Source organism: Salvia miltiorrhiza, chromosome 5 (genome assembly GCF_028751815.1).
Source record: "Salvia miltiorrhiza cultivar Shanhuang (shh) chromosome 5, IMPLAD_Smil_shh, whole genome shotgun sequence".
NCBI classification, from domain to species: Eukaryota; Viridiplantae; Streptophyta; class Magnoliopsida; order Lamiales; family Lamiaceae; genus Salvia; species Salvia miltiorrhiza.
In genome coordinates this window covers 37583241-37601773 of record NC_080391.1, presented here as the reverse complement: position 1 = coordinate 37601773, position 18533 = coordinate 37583241, and the positions used below count along the sequence as shown (strand labels likewise).

The following is an 18533-nucleotide window of genomic DNA, read 5'->3' as shown; positions in this document are numbered from 1 at the left end:
CATCTGGTTTTTGATCCCGGCAAGACAAATGATGGACAAGAGAGAAAAGCTATGATCCAACAGTCGTTTCTTGCAACAAACGAAGATTTGGTTTTTGATCCAGGCATTGGCATTGACGACTTGGAATTGAGGATAAATCCTCTTCAAGAGGAGGGGAATGATGCAGCCCGAACAGAGCCAAGCTCGCGCCAGAACAGAGCCAAGCTCGCCAGAGTTGAAGTCGTTCTGCCAGAGCAGAGCAGGTCCTCAGAACAGAGTAGGGTGGAGTATCCCAAAACCTCTTAATCTAATCCACAAAATGATCTAGGCGAACGGATCCCTAAACCCCAACGTGTGATTGATGCAGCAACTCGGGGATGATGAATGACACCCGATGAGCGTTGGTTGAACTCGTTGTTACGTCGATAAATTGAATTCACCTTTGGCAAAGTCAAGAAGAATTCGAAGCTCTCAAGAAAGAATAAAACTCACAATTTTTATATATCAAAAGTTAATTGATTTCGTTCAACATGCAGCAGCCTTATATATAGGCAAAACTAAACCTAACCTAATTAAGGAAACAAACGTAGAAACAAGGAAACTTAAAAACAAGGAAACAAAAGAAAAAACTTGTTCAGCAAGTTTTGACAATTCTGGCGAGAACGTTAGTTCTGGAAACGCCAACTCTGGAAACGCCAGTTCTGGAAATATAGCCTACTCTGCTCTGGACTTCAACTCTGGCGAGAACGCCAGCTCTGAAAGTATGCTCTGCTCTGGCAATCTGTTCTGCTCTGAAGATATACTCTGGTGTCTGGACTTCATCTCTGAAAGTATGCTCTGCTCTGGCAATCTACTCAGCTCTGAAGACCTGCTCTGTTCTGACATTCTGCTCTGGCACTCTACTCTGCTCTGAAGACCTGCTCTGCTCTGGCATAACGACTTCAGCTCTGGCGAGCTTGGTTCTGTTCTGGCGCGAGCTTGGCTCTGTTCTGGCGCGATCTTGGCTCGTTCATGCTGCATCATTCCCCTCCTCTTGAAGAGGATTTGTCCTCAAATCCAAGTCGTCAATGAAAATGCCTGGATCAAAAACCAAATCCTCGTTTATTGCAAGAAACGACTATTGGACCATAGCTTTTCTCTCTTGTCCATCATTCGTCTTGCCGGGATCAAAAACCACATGATTCGGCTCTAACTCTGATTTTTCTTGAACCTTGAAGATGAAGAAGTTGTTGTTGAAAATACCACCATGCTTCACTTCTCTTCTGAACAACCATGGTTGCTTCAACTATTTGTATGTAGCGTGCATCAGCGCTTCATCACAAAAGACTGCACTGTTATACGTGTCTATTTGAAATGGAACTTTTACCAACTTCATCAGCTTGGTATCTCCAATATCATTCATCCACTGCAGCTTTGGTTGTCGTAACAAGATCATCCCTAACTTATTGGCAACATCGCATCGCTGCTCCTTTTCAACGCCCTTAGCTTGCGTCAAAGCCTTTGCTTCCAAAGTAGATGGAGTAGATTCCTCACGCATTTCCTCACGTGAATCCTTCAATTCCAGCAACTTAAGATTAGACTCCTCATCTTTGACAGCAACAACCTCTCTATCGATTTCCACCAACTCCTTTGGATTCAGACATGCCTCCTTTTTTAGAGCAACAACCTCTCTATCGATTTCCACCAACTCCTTTGGATTCAGACATGCCTCATCTTTGATAGCAACAACCTCTCTATCGATTTCCACCAACTCCTTTGGATTCAGACATGCCTCATCTTTGATATCCACCACAACTGTCACTTCTTCGTCGGACCCCTCCAATTTTGGCATATCGGGATCGGTCTCCTCACCAGCAATCACCACCTCCCGATCATCTCTCATGATCATAACTTGTGTGTTCGAACTCTCACTCATAAAATGCCCGAATCCCTGATACGTGAAACACTTTTTATCTCGATTGTAACCATCGGAAACTGTCGGAGTGCCCCGATTTGCTGAACTCACACCCTCCGTCTGAGACCTAAAGAACTGCCTCTTGTCATCACGTGGGGGCGCTTCCTTTTTCCATGGATTCCCTGTTGACGAGGAACCACGAGAAACTGGTTGAGACTGCCTCCAATGGCCCTGAGTCTGGCGCTGATTGCTGTTGTTGTTGGTGCTATAAAAGTGTCGATGAGCATTCTCGAAGTCTTCATCCCAATTATCCCACTCTCCACCAAGATACGATGGATGATGGTGTTTCTTTTAGATGGATGGATTATTTTGCCACTTCATATCCTCATGATCCCTTACTCCACTTCGTCTTGTCTTGCCGCCATAAAATTGTCGACGAGTATTCTCGTAGTCGTCCTCGAAAAATGTTTCATATTTCATAAGACCCCTTCAAAAATTTCGAGCCGGTCTCTGGTGATATTGCAGAAGTCGATCTAAAATACTTGGAGTTTTTGATCCTACGTTTTTTTTAAATGAAACTAGACTCAAAGAGGTTTCATTTGGTATGGAGTACGACTGCAGTGGAGTTCTGTACCGAGTCTGGTGAGGTTTTGAAGTCGAGTCAGTGCAGAGTGAAGGTTGTTTTTGACTTGTCTATGTGTGAATTTTATATGCTTATGTGTTTATGCTTGTTTATGTGCTTGAATGCTATGAGTATGATCCGACTTGAGTGTTAAGTCGAGAGTAGGACGTGTGAATCCTTAGAAGTTGAGTATACCTAGGGATTGAGTTTTAGTGGGTAAATAGACGTTGAATGAGAAGTTATGGTTTGAGATGAGATTGGTTTTAGTAATGAGTTCTAACTAAGGTTTGTTTTATCACATGAACCTTCGATGACGATGATGATGAATTATGAAGGCCGAGCTAGATGAAGATGTAAGTCGCCTGATTTCTTTCCCGATTTTGCGAAGGACTTCAGGTGGGCAATATTTTGAGTATACACATATTACGAGCTTTCTAAAATGATTTAATGATGTTATGAGCTTATCAAATGATTTGAGATAAATGATGTTTGAGAACTGTTTGACTTGCCAATTTTTGATGTTGAGCTTGTATGTTACCCTCTACTGATGAGATGAGACGAATTCGGATCCTGCTACAAGCAGGGTTGTGTACACAGAGGTCACTGTGAGCCGTCTTCGGGTTGGCCGGTCACGGTGCTTGAGAAGGAGGCCTACTTCTCAGTACCTTTGATGATGATGAGTTGTAGATGTGGTGCATGCATGTTGAGATCTTTGACAGCTGTCATTCGTTTATTCTTTATGGTGTTTATTAAAACTGCTTACACAGGTTCATTTACGCTAAACTTATTCCTGTGTATTGCTGAGATGTGGTAAGTTTCAAACATATAGCTCTAAGAGCACCTTTCTTGTTTTTCAGCGTTTGCCCACAGAGTATTATGTACTCACGCCCTGCATGTATTTCTAAATGTGCAGACTAAGCAAGGAGCGAGATTGGACTGGTGCTGGTGGGGAATTGTTAGAGGATGTATTTACTTTATCGCATTTCCCTTTTGACGATAAAGTCTTGATGATTAATATACTTTGATTTTCTTTTGAAATTAAGCAATGTACTCACGGTTATATGTCTTCATACATATAATCGATTCACCTTTTGCTGCGATACTCCTTACGAAAAATGAGCGATACCCGATTTGTTTTTGTTCGTGAAATTCCTGATATTTACGAAGTTATGACGATGTTGACGTTTTTACCCTTGGGTTAATTTATGATGATTTTTCCTCAGCATGCTTTGATGCGAGCTTCCGCATGATGTTCAATCTATTCTTCTTATCTTTTATTCTTTTAAAAATAGTCGTATCGATACTCGTACCCCGCTATCACTAGCGTCGGGAATCGGGCTGCGACAACTCTGCTCTGAAGACCTGCTCTGCTCTGGCATAACTACTTCAGCTCTGGCGAGCTTGGTTCTGTTCTGGCGCGAGCTTGGCTCTGTTCTGGCGCGAGCTTGGCTCTATTCTAGCGTGAGCTTGGCTCTTGTTCTGGCGCGATCTTCGCTCTGTTCGGGCTGCATGAAAACCCCTATCCGCAGCATCCAAAAGAAGGCGGCTCAAAACCTCCTCAACAAAACCAAACAAAATCGGAGATAAAGGATCACAACTAAATACATCCTCTAACAATTCCCCACCAGCACCAGTCCAATCTCGCTCCTTGCTTAGTCTGCACATTTAGAAATACATGCAGGGCGTGAGTACATAATACTCTGTGGGCAAACGCTGAAAAACAAGAAAGGTGCTCTTAGAGCTATATGTTTGAAACTTACCACATCTCAGCAATACACAGGAATAAGTTTAGCGTAAATGAACCTGTGTAAGCAGTTTTAATAAACATCATAAATAATAAATGAATGACAGCTGTCAAAGATCTCAACATGCATGCACCACATCTACAACTCATCATCATCAAAGGTACTGAGAAGTAGGCCTCCTTCTCAAGCACCGTGACCGGCCAACCCGAAGACGGCTCACAGTGACCTCTGTGTACACAACCCTGCTTGTAGCAGGATCCGAATTCGTCTCATCTCATCAGTAGAGGGTAACATACAAGCTCAACATCAAAAATTGGCAAGTCAAACAGTTCTCAAACATCATTTATCTCAAATCATTTGATAAGCTCATAACATCATTAAATCATTTTAGAAAGCTCGTAATATGTGTATACTCAAAATATTGCCCACCTGAAGTCCTTCGCAAAATCGGGAAAGAAATCAGGCGACTTACATCTTCATCTAGCTCGGCCTTCATAATTCATCATCATCGTCATCGAAGGTTCATGTGATAAAACAAACCTTAGTTAGAACTCATTACTAAAACCAATCTCATCTCAAACCATAACTTGGCAGATTATCATTTTCTCATGCAGCCGGTCTCGGATTATTATTTTGACGAAACTTGGCACTTCACTCTGAACTTCGTGCAGGCTTTTCCGGATATTGCTGTTGACATTGTATCAACTCCTATCAGCGGGGGGGAGGATTGTCGTGCTTGGATTCATTCTCACTTTGGTGGATGTCTCTTCCGCGATCGCCACAGATCATGTTCGTCCTTCTTGCCCGAAGGTGAGCTGGGGCAAGTGGATTTGGGCCTCGTTTATCCCGGTGCGTCGCTCTATTGTGACCTGGAGGGTTATTCTGGGCAGGCTCCCTACGGCCAGCGCTTTGCGTCGTTCGGGTTACTGCGGTCCGGGTTGGTGCCCTTTGTGTAAGAATGCGAGCGAAGATATCTGTCACCTTTTTTGGGAGTGCGAGGTTGCTAGACAAGTTTGGGGTTCCCTTTTTACCTGGTTCAGGATGGACGGTTCTGGATCCCAGGAGATTGGAAGCTTCATCATTTGGGCCATGAACAGAACTGTGAGCATGCAGGTGAATAACCTCTGGCGGGTGGGTGTTATGTCTACTATTTGGAGTATTTGGCATCTGAGGAACAAGGCTATTTTCAATGACGCTCCGGTGTCTGCTATGGCCTTAGCTGTGCAGATCAAAGCTTTCATTTTAGAAGCCTCTCGCATCAGCCTGGGGGAGATGGCGAACTCTGTGGACGATCTTCTTGTTCTTCATGGTCTTGGGGTCCCGGGTCGCCCTCGCCGGCCTACTTCCTACATCTAGGTGGGGTTATGCGTGACGCCTCGTCTGTTCTTGGTTGCTTCCATTTCTCTGTTGGCCGTGGTTGGGCGTTTGAAGCCGAGCTTCTTGCCTTCATCATCGCCCTGGAGCAGATCATTGCTCAGAGATGGGATTTCGTGTGGATTGAGACGGACTGCACTTACATGGTCGATCTCCTCCGTTCGCGCTCCCACACGGTCCCGTGGAGATTTCTCAGTCGTTGGAGGAAGGTACTTTCTTCCATTGCTGATTTGCACATTATTATCACTCACATTTACAGGGAAGGAAACAGGGTTGCTGACTACATGGCCTCTTCGGTGACGAAGGAGGGGATTTGGCCTTTTGCGATCCCGGATATTCTTCAATTGGTGAGAGATGACAGAAGAGGCCTTCCTTACATTCGTATCGTCCCCTAGGTGCGCTGGGTCGTACAGGGAAGTTTCTGTCTTTTCCTATTTTTGCTATTTTTTGGTTTTCGGTTACTTTGGGCTGTCGCTTTCGGGTCTTGCTCTTGGGCTCCCTGGATCCGCTGGTCTTGGGTGGTAATCTCTTCTTTGCGTGCCGCTGAGCTACTTCACCGCTTTGGTTTTGCCCTGGCTTCCGAGGCTCTGGCTTGTGTTGGGTTCTGGTGGCTGATCTTGGCCTTAAGCTCGGTGCATACCTTGGGTGTGATCCGGAGTTTACGGTTTTGGGAGGCAACGGATGGATGAGCTTCTTTGATGGGATTTGTCCGGTTGATGTTTGCAGGAGTGTCTTCATGGCAAGCTGGTTTCTCTGGTTGTGTTGTTTGTTTCTTGGTCTCTGCTCCGATGACAATCGAACCGTTATGAGCATGGGAAACCTCGCGGGAAGTCTTTGGTGATCCCAACTACTTCATCCCGTGAAGTTGGCCTCCTCTTGGCCTCTGCTCCTATGATGGTGGTATTGTTATGAGCATGGGAAACCTCACGGGTTTTCTTTGGTTACCCCAACTACTTCATCCCGTGAAGATGGCCTTCAATGTTTATGTTTAAGTTTGTTGGTTGAGTTTCTTAACGGCTTCGCTTTAGGAAACTCAAAGCTTGCGGGGAACCGGGTCTGACCGGATTGGTCGCTTTTCTTGATGTTGCCTCCCCGGACTTTTCTTTGTTCTCATCCTCGGTCTGCAATGCTTGAGGCAGGTCTGTTTCAGGCTTGTTTTGGTGGGGGAGCCTCGTGAAGCCTTTGCTTTCCGGAGTCGGTTTGGTGGTTCGATGGAACGATTGAGGTGTTGATCCACCCTTGACCTTTGTCCCTGGGGGGAAGGGTCGGCTTTTCGCTTTGTCGTTCTTCTTTTCTTTGTTGCTCCGTTGCGTTTTGGTTTGTTTGGTCTGCTTCTGTTTTGTTTTTTGTTTGGCAGGTTTGCTCTCTCTGGCGCTTGATCTCTCTGGCGCTTGATCTCTCTGGCGATTGATCTCTATGACGCTTGATCTCTCTGGCGCTTGTGTCTCTGGCGGTTGATCTATCTGGCGCTTGTTCCTTCTGGCGCTTGATCCCTCTGGCGCTTGATCTCTCTGGCGCTTGATGATATGATCTTCGCCGGCAATTACCGGAAAATTATGAAGTTTCTCCAGAAATCACAAACAATATCGCAAAGAACTGGAAAATTCCGATCTATTTGATTTGTACGCGGAAGACTGAAATTGAAAGGAACAAATTGAAATTACAGATAAGAGATGGAATGCCTCAAAACCCCTGAATCTAAACCATGAAATGATCTAGGCGAATAATTCCCTAAACCCCAACGTGCATTTGACGCAGGAACTCGGAGACGCTGAATGACACACGGCGAGGGATGGAGATCTCGTCGATTCGTCGATAAGTTGAATCCTTGTTTATCAAGAAGAATTCGAAACTTGAGAGAGAATTAAACTCATTGTTTTTAATATCAAAATTGTCTAACTTTTCAAACACATAACAGCCCTATTTATAGGGAACGGGAAACCCTACGTAAAAAGGAAATAAACAGAAATTAAAGAAATAACGGAACTTGTTCAACAAGTCAAAAGAATCCCCAGCGAGGACTCCTCTGAAAAGCGCATTGGAAACGAGTCTGCTCTGGCAAAGCCAGAGGAATCAAGTCTTCTCTGGCGGGTTGAATCTGCTCGGGCAGACTCCATTTGAACTCTCTGCTCGGGCAGACTCCACTTGATTTCTCTGCTCAGGCAGACTCCACTTGATTTCTCTGCTCGGCAGACTCGCTGTGACTTCTCTGCTCGGGTAGGCTCGACGTGAATTCTCTGCTCGGGCAGACTCGACGTGAATTCTCTGCCCAGTCGGTTCTTCCCGGGGGTAACGATTCCGCTCCTCTGGCAAGGCCAGAGGAATCGAGTCTTTTCTGGGCGGCATGATTCCGCTGTTCTGGCAAAGCCAGAGGAACCGAGACTCCTCTGGTGGTTCAACTCGGTAAGCAATAAGGTTTACTACCTTTGAGCCCTGATCCATCGGTCCTTCTCCAATTGGCCTTTTCAGCTCTTGCCTCCAGATTTCCTCCACCAATGTCTTTAAATTGGCCTTGAACGTCCGGGCCCTAGCTCTCGTCACTGGACCAACGGGTACGTGCACCGGATCTTCACTCTGTGCAGCCTCTGAAATTCGGCTCTGCTCTGCATCCTGGCCTCTACTCTGAACTGCATCATTCCCCCTCTCTTGAAAAGGATTTGTCCTCAAATCCACAGCGTCGCCTACATCAAAGGGACTTAAGTCAGTTACATTGAATGTAGCGCTCACATTATACTCACCGGGTAAATCGAGTTTGTAGGCATTATCATTGATCCGTTCCAAGACTTGAAATGGACCATCTCCCCGAGGAAGTAACTTGGAACGCCGCTGCTCTGGAAATCTTTCCTTGCGCATGTGCAGCCAAACCCAATCACCGGGCTCAAACACCACTTTGCGACGACTGCGATTAGCTTGCTCGGCATACTGCCGCGTGCGGCGCTCAATGTTTGCTCTGGCACGTTCATGGATCTGCTTCACGAAGTCAGCTCTGTTCTGTCCATCCATATTAACCTGCTCAATCTCGGATAACGGACTCAAATCCAAAGGTGTCAGAGGATTAAATCCATACACGATTTCAAATGGAGAAAATTGAGTAGCAGAATGAACAGCACGGTTATAAGCGAATTCCACATGAGGGAGACACTCTTCCCACGATTTAATGTTTTTGTGAATAATGGCTCGAAGTAAAGTAGATAAAGTCCTATTTACTACCTCTGTTTGACCATCAGTTTGTGGATGACAAGTAGTAGAAAACAAAAGTTTAGTACCCAACTTACACCACAAGGTCTTCCAAAAATAGCTCAAGAACTTTGAATCCCGATCAGACACAATAGTCCTAGGCATGCCATGCAATCTAACAATCTCGCGAAAGAATAGATCAGCTACATGAGATGCATCATCAGATTTATGACAAGGGATAAAATGTGCCATCTTAGAAAAACGATCAACAACCACAAAGATGGAATCCCGACCACGTTTAGTCCTAGGTAATCCTAACACAAAATCCATAGAAATATCAATCCAAGGTGCGTGAGGAATAGGCAAAGGAGTATACAAACCATGGGAATTCACCCTAGACTTAGCTTGTTTACATGTAACACATCGACCACAAATTCTCTCCACATCACGTTTCATATGAGGCCAAAAGAAATGCTCTTGCAGAACAGCCAAAGTCTTAGCAATGCCAAAGTGTCCCATCAAACCCCCACCATGAGACTCAAGCAATAATAACTCACGTAAAGAACATTGAGGCACACATAACTTATTCCGCCTAAAAAGAAAATCATCATGCCTAAAATACTTTCCACTAGTAGCTCTCGCACATGCTAGATAAAGCTCACCAAAATCAGCATCATTCGCATACACACTCTTGATACATTCAAAACCAAGCAGCTTAGCATCTAAGGTAGAAATCAAGGCATACCTCCGAGAAAGTGCATCAGCCACAACATTCTCTTTACCTTGCTTGTATTTGATGACGTAGGGAAACGTCTCAATGAACTCCATCCACCTCGCATGCCGCTTGTTCAACTTGTGCTGCCCTTTCAAATGTTTCAACGACTCATGATCCGTGTGAATGACAAATTCGTTGGGCCACAAGTAGTGCTGCCATGTTTGCAAGGCTCTCACCAACGCATACAACTCCTTATTATACGTTGGATAACTCAACGTTGCTCCATTTAACTTCTCGCTGAAATACGCAATGGGACGTCTCTCTTGCATCAACACTGCACCAATACCAACACCAGAAGCATCACATTCAATCTCAAAAGATTTGGAGAAATTTGGAAGAGATAATACCGGGGCATGGGTCAATTTGTATTTTAACTGCTGAAATGCATCCTCTTGCGCTTTGCCCCATTTAAACTCCACATTCTTCTTGATGACTTCCGTCAAAGGTGCGGCAATACTGCTGAAGTGAGGCACGAATCGCCTATAGAAGCTAGCAAGACCATGAAAGCTTCGGACTGCTGCAATGTTCCTCGGTGTTGGCCACTCTTGGATTGCTCGGATCTTCTCCTCATCAACCTGTACACCTTGTGCACTAACAACAAAACCAAGAAACACAAGCTTGTCCGCAGCAAAAATGCACTTCTTGAGGTTAGCAAACAACTTTTCCTTGCGAAGTACATCCATAACAGACCTCAAATGATCAACATGCTCATCAAAATGCTGGCTATAAATGAGGATATCATCAAAGTAAACAACTACAAATCTACCAATGAAAGCACGCAAAACATGATTCATAAGACGCATGAAAGTACTAGGCGCATTAGTCAAACCAAAAGGCATAACTAACCACTCATACAAACCAAGTTTTGTCTTAAAAGCAGTTTTCCACTCATCACCTTCCTTAATCCTAATCTGATGATATCCACTACGCAAATCGATCTTAGAAAAGACACAAGAACCATGTAACTCATCAAGCATATCATCTAAACGAGGAATGGGATGGCGATATTTTACCGTGATGTTATTGATAGCTCGGCAATCACAGCACATCCTCCACGACGAGTCTTTCTTTGGTACAAGGAGAACTGGTACCGCACAAGGGCTCAAGCTTTCCCGCACATGCCCTTTGGCCAACAACTCGCCAATTTGCCTCTCCAACTCCTTCGTCTCCTCCGGGTTGGTGCGGTAGGCTGGTCTGTTCGGCAGAGTAGCTCCGGGCACAAAGTCAATCTAATGCTCAATCCCTCGAAGTGGTGGTAAGCCGGTAGGTGTATCTTCGGGAAAAACATCAACAAATTCCTGCAACACACCACGAATAGAAGGGGGTAGAGAAGAGAGATCGTTAGTCATAAGCAACGTCTCCTGATATCGCAACAGCAAGATCGGCTTCTCCTCCTGAACACACCACTTCAAATCACTAGCCGTAGCAAGAAAGGACTTATGGTTCAACCCCTGCTCCTTCTTCTCCACAGGCTGCTCCTTGGACTTCAGATTGTCCGCCTCCCTTTGCAATTGCACTTGATCCTCATAAACTTGGGTAGGAGTAAGAGGAACAAGCGACACCTTCTTCTGCTTGCAGGTAAATGAGTATTTGTTGGTGTAACCATCATGAATTGCACGGCGATCAAATTGCCACGGGCGCCCCAACAGGATGTGGCTCGCTTGCATAGGGATCACATCACACACCACCGCATCCTCATACGTCCCAATGCGAAAAGGGACCTTCACTTGCTTGGTCACTCTGATAATGCCAGTCTCATTTAGCCACTGCAAACGATACGGCTTGGGATGCTTCTCCGTGGTTAGCCCCAATCTCTCAACCATGGCTCTACTAGCCACATTCGTGCAACTCCCGCTATCGATGATCACACTACATACCTTGGCTTGAACAAGACATCTCGTGTGGAAAAGATTCTCCCTCTGCTCACGTTCCGGGGGTGGAGTTTGGACACTCAAGGCTCGCCGAGCTACAAAAAGTTGTCCATTGGGCGCAAAAATCTCCTCACACTCCTCCTCATCAGCGGTATCATCGACATCCTCCAATTTCGGCATATCAGGGTCGGTGTCATCCCCATCCGTCACAACTTCGCTGTCATCGCGCATTATCATAAGTCTCCTGTTCGGACAGTCACTCATAATATGCCCGAACCCTTGGCACTTAAAACACTTCTTATCGCGATTTCGACCATCGATAACGGTCGGACTACCCTGATTCGCTGCACCGGAGCCCTCTGGTCGGGACCGAACAAATTGCTTTTTCTCCTCGCGCGGCGGGGCTTCCTTCTGCCAGGGGATCCCTCTGGACGAAGAACCGCTGGCAACGGGTTGCGACGACCTCCACTTGCCTTGAGTCTGGCGCTGGTTGCTGCTGTTGGTGCCCCTCCGCTTGAGTTGAGTCTCTATCTTGATGGCCATGTGGACCATGTCCTCCAACTCAACGTAGTGCTGCAACTCCACCTTATCACGAATATCCCAATGCAGCCCAGCCAAGAATCTGGCCATGGTCGCCTCTCGCTCCTCCTCCACATTGGCTCTAATCATGGCAACCTCCATCTCCTTATAATACTCATCCACACTCTGACTGCCCTGCCTCAAGGTCTGCAACTTGCTGAAAAGCTCTCGGTAGTAATGAGTTGGCACAAAACGTTTCCGCATCACAACCTTCATCTCCTGCCAAGATTGAATAGATGGCTCATTGTTTCTTCTCCTACTCGTTACCAGTTGATCCCACCAAACAAGTGCATAATCTGAGAACTCAACCGCTGCCAACTTCACCTTCTTGAGCTCTGAATAGGAGTGGCAATCGAACATAAGCTCCACCTTTCTCTCCCAATCAAGATACAAGTCGGGATCATTCTTCCCTTGGAAAGGAGGAATGTTCATCTTGATGTTGCCCAGATTGTTGTCCTGCCATGCTCGTCCATCGTCGTCCTCATCCTCAAATTCGGTATCATCAACATGCTCCTCATACTGACGGTGGAATCGGCCGGCTCCACCACCACGGCCTCCTCGCCCGCGTCTGCCTCCTCGTGTGAAAGTGGGTGCACGCGAATGAGACTGTTCCAGCAATTCGATCTTGTCATACACGCCCTCGAGTTCGGAATGTAGCATCCTGCCAAACTCGGAGCGAAGAGCCTCCATCACTAGTTTGAACTGAGGATCCATAACAGGGCTATCGCTCAAATCCAGACCCTGTTCAGGTTGTTTTGACATAGGAACACAAACAGAAAACAAGAAACGTTAGTGAAACAACAAAGGAAAAATAAAAGGACCTCACCACCTCACATACACTCGTGTATCACTCAAAATGAAATCACACAGCGCTCGTGTATCACACACAAATCAAGGCTTTTACCCTCTACGATTCTCACCACTCTTGCCTTTTTCCGCTCAACTTCTCTGTCAAAGAATCAAATTCCCTCAAACTACCAATGGAATTCACAAACCAACGGCACAACGAGATCAACAAGCGCACCCGACGCGAGCACTCGATGTCACGCCTCACAAGCACCACAGCAAATACACAGATAAGATAGGACTCGACAAAGTGATATGATCCTTGCCGATCAATCGAACACACGCAAACGGAAGACTTGAAAAACGAACAGGAGATTGAATCCCAAAACCTCTGAATCTAACCCACGGAATGATTTAGGCCAACGAATCCCTAAACCCCAACGTGCAGTTGACGCAGCAACTCGGGGACGCTGAATGACACCCGACGAGGGTTGGTTGACTCGCCGTTACGTCGATAATTGAATTGTCTTGGAAAAATCAAGAGGAATTCGGAATTCTCAAAAGAGAAATAAAACTCACAAGTTTATTGATAAAAGTATGCTGTAAATTTCGTCCAACACAAAGCCTTATATATAGGCAAAGTAAAGACTAAACCTAACTTGACTAACAAGCAAAAGACACCCTAATTTTCGTCCATCATAAAGACTACAAATAAGGTATGTGAAAACCTAACCAAACTAGGAGAATAAACATGGAAAATAACTCCTAATCTAATAAGGAAACATATCCTTAGTCAAAACAAGGTATAAAACTCAACATTGACTCAAGTAAGGCCTAATTTCAGCCACCCTAACATAACCCACGAAAATTATAAGATAAAACAAAATAAAAGACTCTATTAAATCAGCCCACATATGCAACGTAACTTGGGCCTCCATGGCATGCATCATTCCCCTCCTCTTGAAAGGGATTTGTCCTCAAATCCAAGTCGTGAGTGCCAATGTCGGGATCAAAAATCAGATCTTCGGTTATTACAAGAAACAATTGATGAACCCTAGATGGTCTCTCTTGTCCATCAATCATCTTGCCGGGATCAAAAACCATATGCGTCGGCTCAAACGCTGAATTTTCTTGAACTTGGATCATGCCGAAATTGTTGTTGAAAATACCTCCATGCCTCTTTTCTCTTCCGAACAGCCATGTAGTTAGCATCGGCGTTGCCTCACCAAAGATTTCCCTTTCATATTGATCGATGTGGAACAGACCCTTCACCAACTTCATCAGCTTGGTGTCGCCAATATGAGTCTGCCATTGCAGCTGATGTTGCGTGAACAAGGTCAGCTCGAACTTATTTGCATCATCACATCGCTGCTCCTGTTCAATACCCATAGCTTGCGGCAAAGCCTTTGCTTCCAAAATAGATGAAGTAGACTTCTCAAGCACTTCCTCACGTGAGTCCTCATCCTTGATAGCCACCACAACTTTCACTGCAACCTTCATCTCCTTTTTCTCCACCGGCTGCTCCGTAGACTTCACTTTATCCGCCTCCTTGTGCCGTTGCTGCAGTTGCAAGTGATCCTCATAAATTTGTTGAGGACGAAGGGAAACAATTGCCAACTTCTTTTGCTTATACGCGAAGGAGTACTTATTGGTGACTTCATCATGAATAGCTCGTCTATCGACCTGCCACGGTCTACCCAACAAAATGTGGGTCGCCTGCATGGGAATAACATCGCACAAAACCTCATCTTCATACTTGCCAAGGCGAATGGGCACTGTCACTTGTGTGGTAACCTCGACGACGCCGGTCTCATTCAGCCATTGCAAACGATACGGCTTGGGGTGTTGCACCTCGGTCAGCCCCGATTTCTCCACCATGTATCTACTCGCCACATTCGTGCAACTTTCTCCATCAATGATCACACTGCACAACTTGTCGTGGACAAGAACTCTCGTGTGACAGAAATTTCCCCACTGCTCACTCTCATGGGATCTGAACCCTTGACACGAACGACACGTCTTATCTCGATTGCAACCATCAAAAATTGTCGGATGGCCGTGATTTGCTAAACTGACACTCATACTCTCTCAAGCACGTAAAGACCCAAACAGAAAGACAAAACACTGGATAATTTCAACCCTTACGAAACCTGGAAAACTGATACCAGATGATATGATCCTTGCCGATCAATCGAACACACGCAAACGGAAGACTTGAAAAACGAACAGGAGATTGAATCCCAAAACCTCTGAATCTAACCCACGGAATGATTTAGGCGAACGAATCCCTAAACCCCAACGTGCAGTTGACGCAGCAACTCGGGGACGCTGAATGACACCCGACGAGGGTTGGTTGACTCGCCGTTACGTCGATAATTGAATTGTCTTGGAAAAATCAAGAGGAATTCGGAATTCTCAAAAGAGAAATAAAACTCACAAGTTTATTGATAAAAGTATGCTGTAAATTTCGTCCAACACAAAGCCTTATATATAGGCAAAGTAAAGACTAAACCTAACTTGACTAACAAGCAAAAGACACCCTAATTTTCGTCCATCATAAAGACTACAAATAAGGTATGTGAAAACCGAACCAAACTAGGAGAATAAACATGGAAAATAACTCCTAATCTAATAAGGAAACATATCCTTAGTCAAAACAAGGTATAAAACTCAACATTGACTCAAGTAAGGCCTAATTTCAGCCACCCTAACATAACCCACGAAAATTATAAGATAAAACAAAATAAAAGACTCTATTAAATCAGCCCACATATGCAACGTAACTTGGGCCTCCATGGCATGCATCACAAAGAAAAGAGAGACGCCTAAACGCAGACTGGAACCCAAAATCAGTGCTACGCAGAAACATACAAATACCACAACGAGCGATTAAACCCAAAGAATGAAGGAAAACACAACGGGGTAAACACAAATTTAAGACGTACTGTTTTCGTCTTTTTTTTTTGTTTTCGACAGATCGTGTTGATTGTGCTCTGTTTTTTTTTTACTGTAAATATATAGATAACGTAACCCTTACGAAACCCGGAAACTGATACCAGATGATATGATCTTCGCCGGCAATTACCGGAAAATTATGAAGTTTCTCCAGAAATCACAAACAATATCGCAAAGAACTGGAAAATTCCGATCTATTTGATTTGTACGCGGAAGACTGAAATTGAACGGAACAAATTGAAATTACAGATAAGAGATGGAATGCCTCAAAACCCCTGAATCTAAACCAGGAAATGATCTAGGCGAATAATTCCCTAAACCCCAACGTGCATTTGACGCAGGAACTCGGAGACGCTGAATGACACACGGCGAGGGATGGAGATCTCGTCGATTCGTCGATAAGTTGAATCCTTGTTTATCAAGAAGAATTCGAAACTTGAGAGAGAATTAAACTCACTGTTTTTAATATCAAAATTGTCTAACTTTTCAAACACATAACAGCCCTATTTATAGGGAACGGGAAACCCTACGTAAAAAGGAAATAAACAGAAATTAAAGAAATAACGGAACTTGTTCAACAAGTCAAAAGAATCCCCAGCGAGGACTCCTCTGAAAAGCGCATTGGAAACGAGTCTGCTCTGGCGGGTTGAATCTGCTCGGGCAGACTCCATTTGAACTCTCTGCTCGGGCAGACTCCACTTGATTTCTCTGCTCGGGCAGACTCCACTTGATTTCTCTGCTCGGCAGACTCGCTGTGACTTCTCTGCTCGGGTAGGCTCGACGTGAATTCTCTGCTCGGGCAGACTCGACGTGAATTCTCTGCCCAGTCGGTTCTTCCCGGGGGTAACGATTCCGCTCCTCTGGCAAGGCCAGAGGAATCGAGTCTTTTCTGGGCGGCATGATTCCGCTGTTCTGGCAAAGCCAGAGGAACCGAGACTCCTCTGGCGGTTCAACTCGGTAAGCAATAAGGTTTACTACCTTTGAGCCCTGATCCATCGGTCCTTCTCCAATTGGCCTTTTCAGCTCTTGCCTCCAGATTTCCTCCACCAATGTCATTAAATTGGCCTTGAACGTCCGGGCCCTAGCTCTCGTCACTGGACCAACGGGTACGTGCACCGGATCTTCACTCTGTGCAGCCTCTAAAATTCGGCTCTGCTCTGCATCCTGGCCTCTACTCTGAACTGCATCACTTGATCTCTCTGGCGCTTGATCTCTCTGGAGCTTGATCTCTCTGGCGATTGATCTCTCTGGCGCTTGATCCCTCTGGCGCTTGATCCCTCTGGCGCTTGATCTCTCTGGCGCTTGATCTCTCTGGCACTTGATCTCTCTGACTCTTGATCTCTCTGGCGCTTGTTCTCTCTGGCGCTTGATCTCTCTGGCGCTTGATCTCTCTGGCGCTTGTACTTGTGTTTTGTGGTCTACCCGGGACGGATCTGGCATGGACTTTGCTCGGCCTCGGTTGTCACCCTTTGCGGCCCCGTCCCGTCTTTTGTTCGTTCTTGTTGTTTTTTCTCCTTTTGCTTGGGTTTTTTATCTCTTTCTGGTTTTGGTTTTTCCGGACTCCCCTTGTTTGCGCCTGTGCTCTCAAGGGTGGGTTTTTGTTTTTCTTCAATAAAATTTCTATTTCAGCAGATTCACCTTTTGCTACGATGATGCATGCCATGGAGGCCCAAGTTACGTTGCATATGTGGGCTGATTTAATAGAGTCTTTTATTTTGTTTTATCTTATAATTTTCGTGGGTTATGTTAGGGTGGCTGAAATTAGGCCTTAGTTGAGTCAATTTTGAGTTTTATACCTTGTTTTGACTAAGGATATGTTTCCTTATTAGATTAGGAGTTATTTTCCATGTTTATTCTCCTAGTTTGGTTAGGTTTTCACATACCTTATTTGTAGTCTTTATGATGGACGAAAATTAGGGTGTCTTTTGCTTGTTAGTCAAGTTAGGTTTAGTCTTTACTTTGCCTATATATAAGGCTTTGTGTTGGACGAAATTTACAGCCTACCTTTAATCAAATTGTGAGTTTTTATTCTCTTTTGAGAGTTTCGAATTCTTCTTGATTTTTCCAAGACGAATTCAATTTATCGACGTAACGGCGAGAACAACCAACCCTCGTCAGGTGTCATTCAGCGTCCCCGAGTTGCTGCGTCAACTGCACGTTGGGGTTTAGGGATCCGTTCGCCTAAATCATTCCGTGGGTTAGATTCAGAGGTTTTGGGATTTCCACCCTTTCCGTTCCAGTTCAGTCTTCCGCGTGCGTTGTGTTCGATCGATCGGCAAGGATCGTATCATTTGGTATCAGTTTTCCAGGTTTCGTAAGTGTTGAAATTATCCAGTGTTTTGTCTTTCTGTTTGGGTCTTTACGTGCTTGAGAGAGTATGAGTGTCAGTTTAGCAAATCACGGCCATCCGACAATTTTTGATGGTTGCAATCGAGATAAGACGTGTCGTTCGTGTCAAGGGTTCAGATCCCATGAGAGTGAGCAGTGGGCAAATTTCTGTCACACGAGAGTTCTTGTCCACGACAAGTTGTGCAGTGTGATCATTGATGGAGAAAGTTGCACGAATGTGGCGAGTCTACCATCTCTCGTCGGGTGTCATTCAGCGTCCCCGAGTTGCTGCGTCAACTGCACGTTGGGGTTTAGGGATCCGTTCGCCTAAATCATTCCGTGGGTTAGATTCAGAGGTTTTGGGATTTCCATCCTTTCCGTTCAAGTTCAGTCTTCCGCGTGCGTTGTGTTCGATCGATCGGCAAGGTTCGTATCATTTGGTAGATAC

The 18533-nt window shown here is 45.2% G+C and overlaps 1 protein-coding gene and 1 pseudogene across 1 annotated transcript; one reads left to right on the top strand and one right to left on the bottom strand.

The window, feature by feature from the left end:
* Positions 1-5604: 5604 nt before the first annotated feature.
* On the top strand, positions 5605-6009 carry LOC131025878 (uncharacterized). Its single transcript, XM_057955662.1, has one exon. It carries the CDS (start codon positions 5605-5607, stop codon positions 6007-6009), a length of 405 nt encoding a protein of 134 aa, XP_057811645.1.
* A 158-nt stretch (positions 6010-6167) lies between these two features.
* LOC131025877 (uncharacterized) lies at positions 6168-14680 on the bottom strand (annotated as a pseudogene).
* Between the last annotated feature and the right edge of the window lie 3853 nt (positions 14681-18533).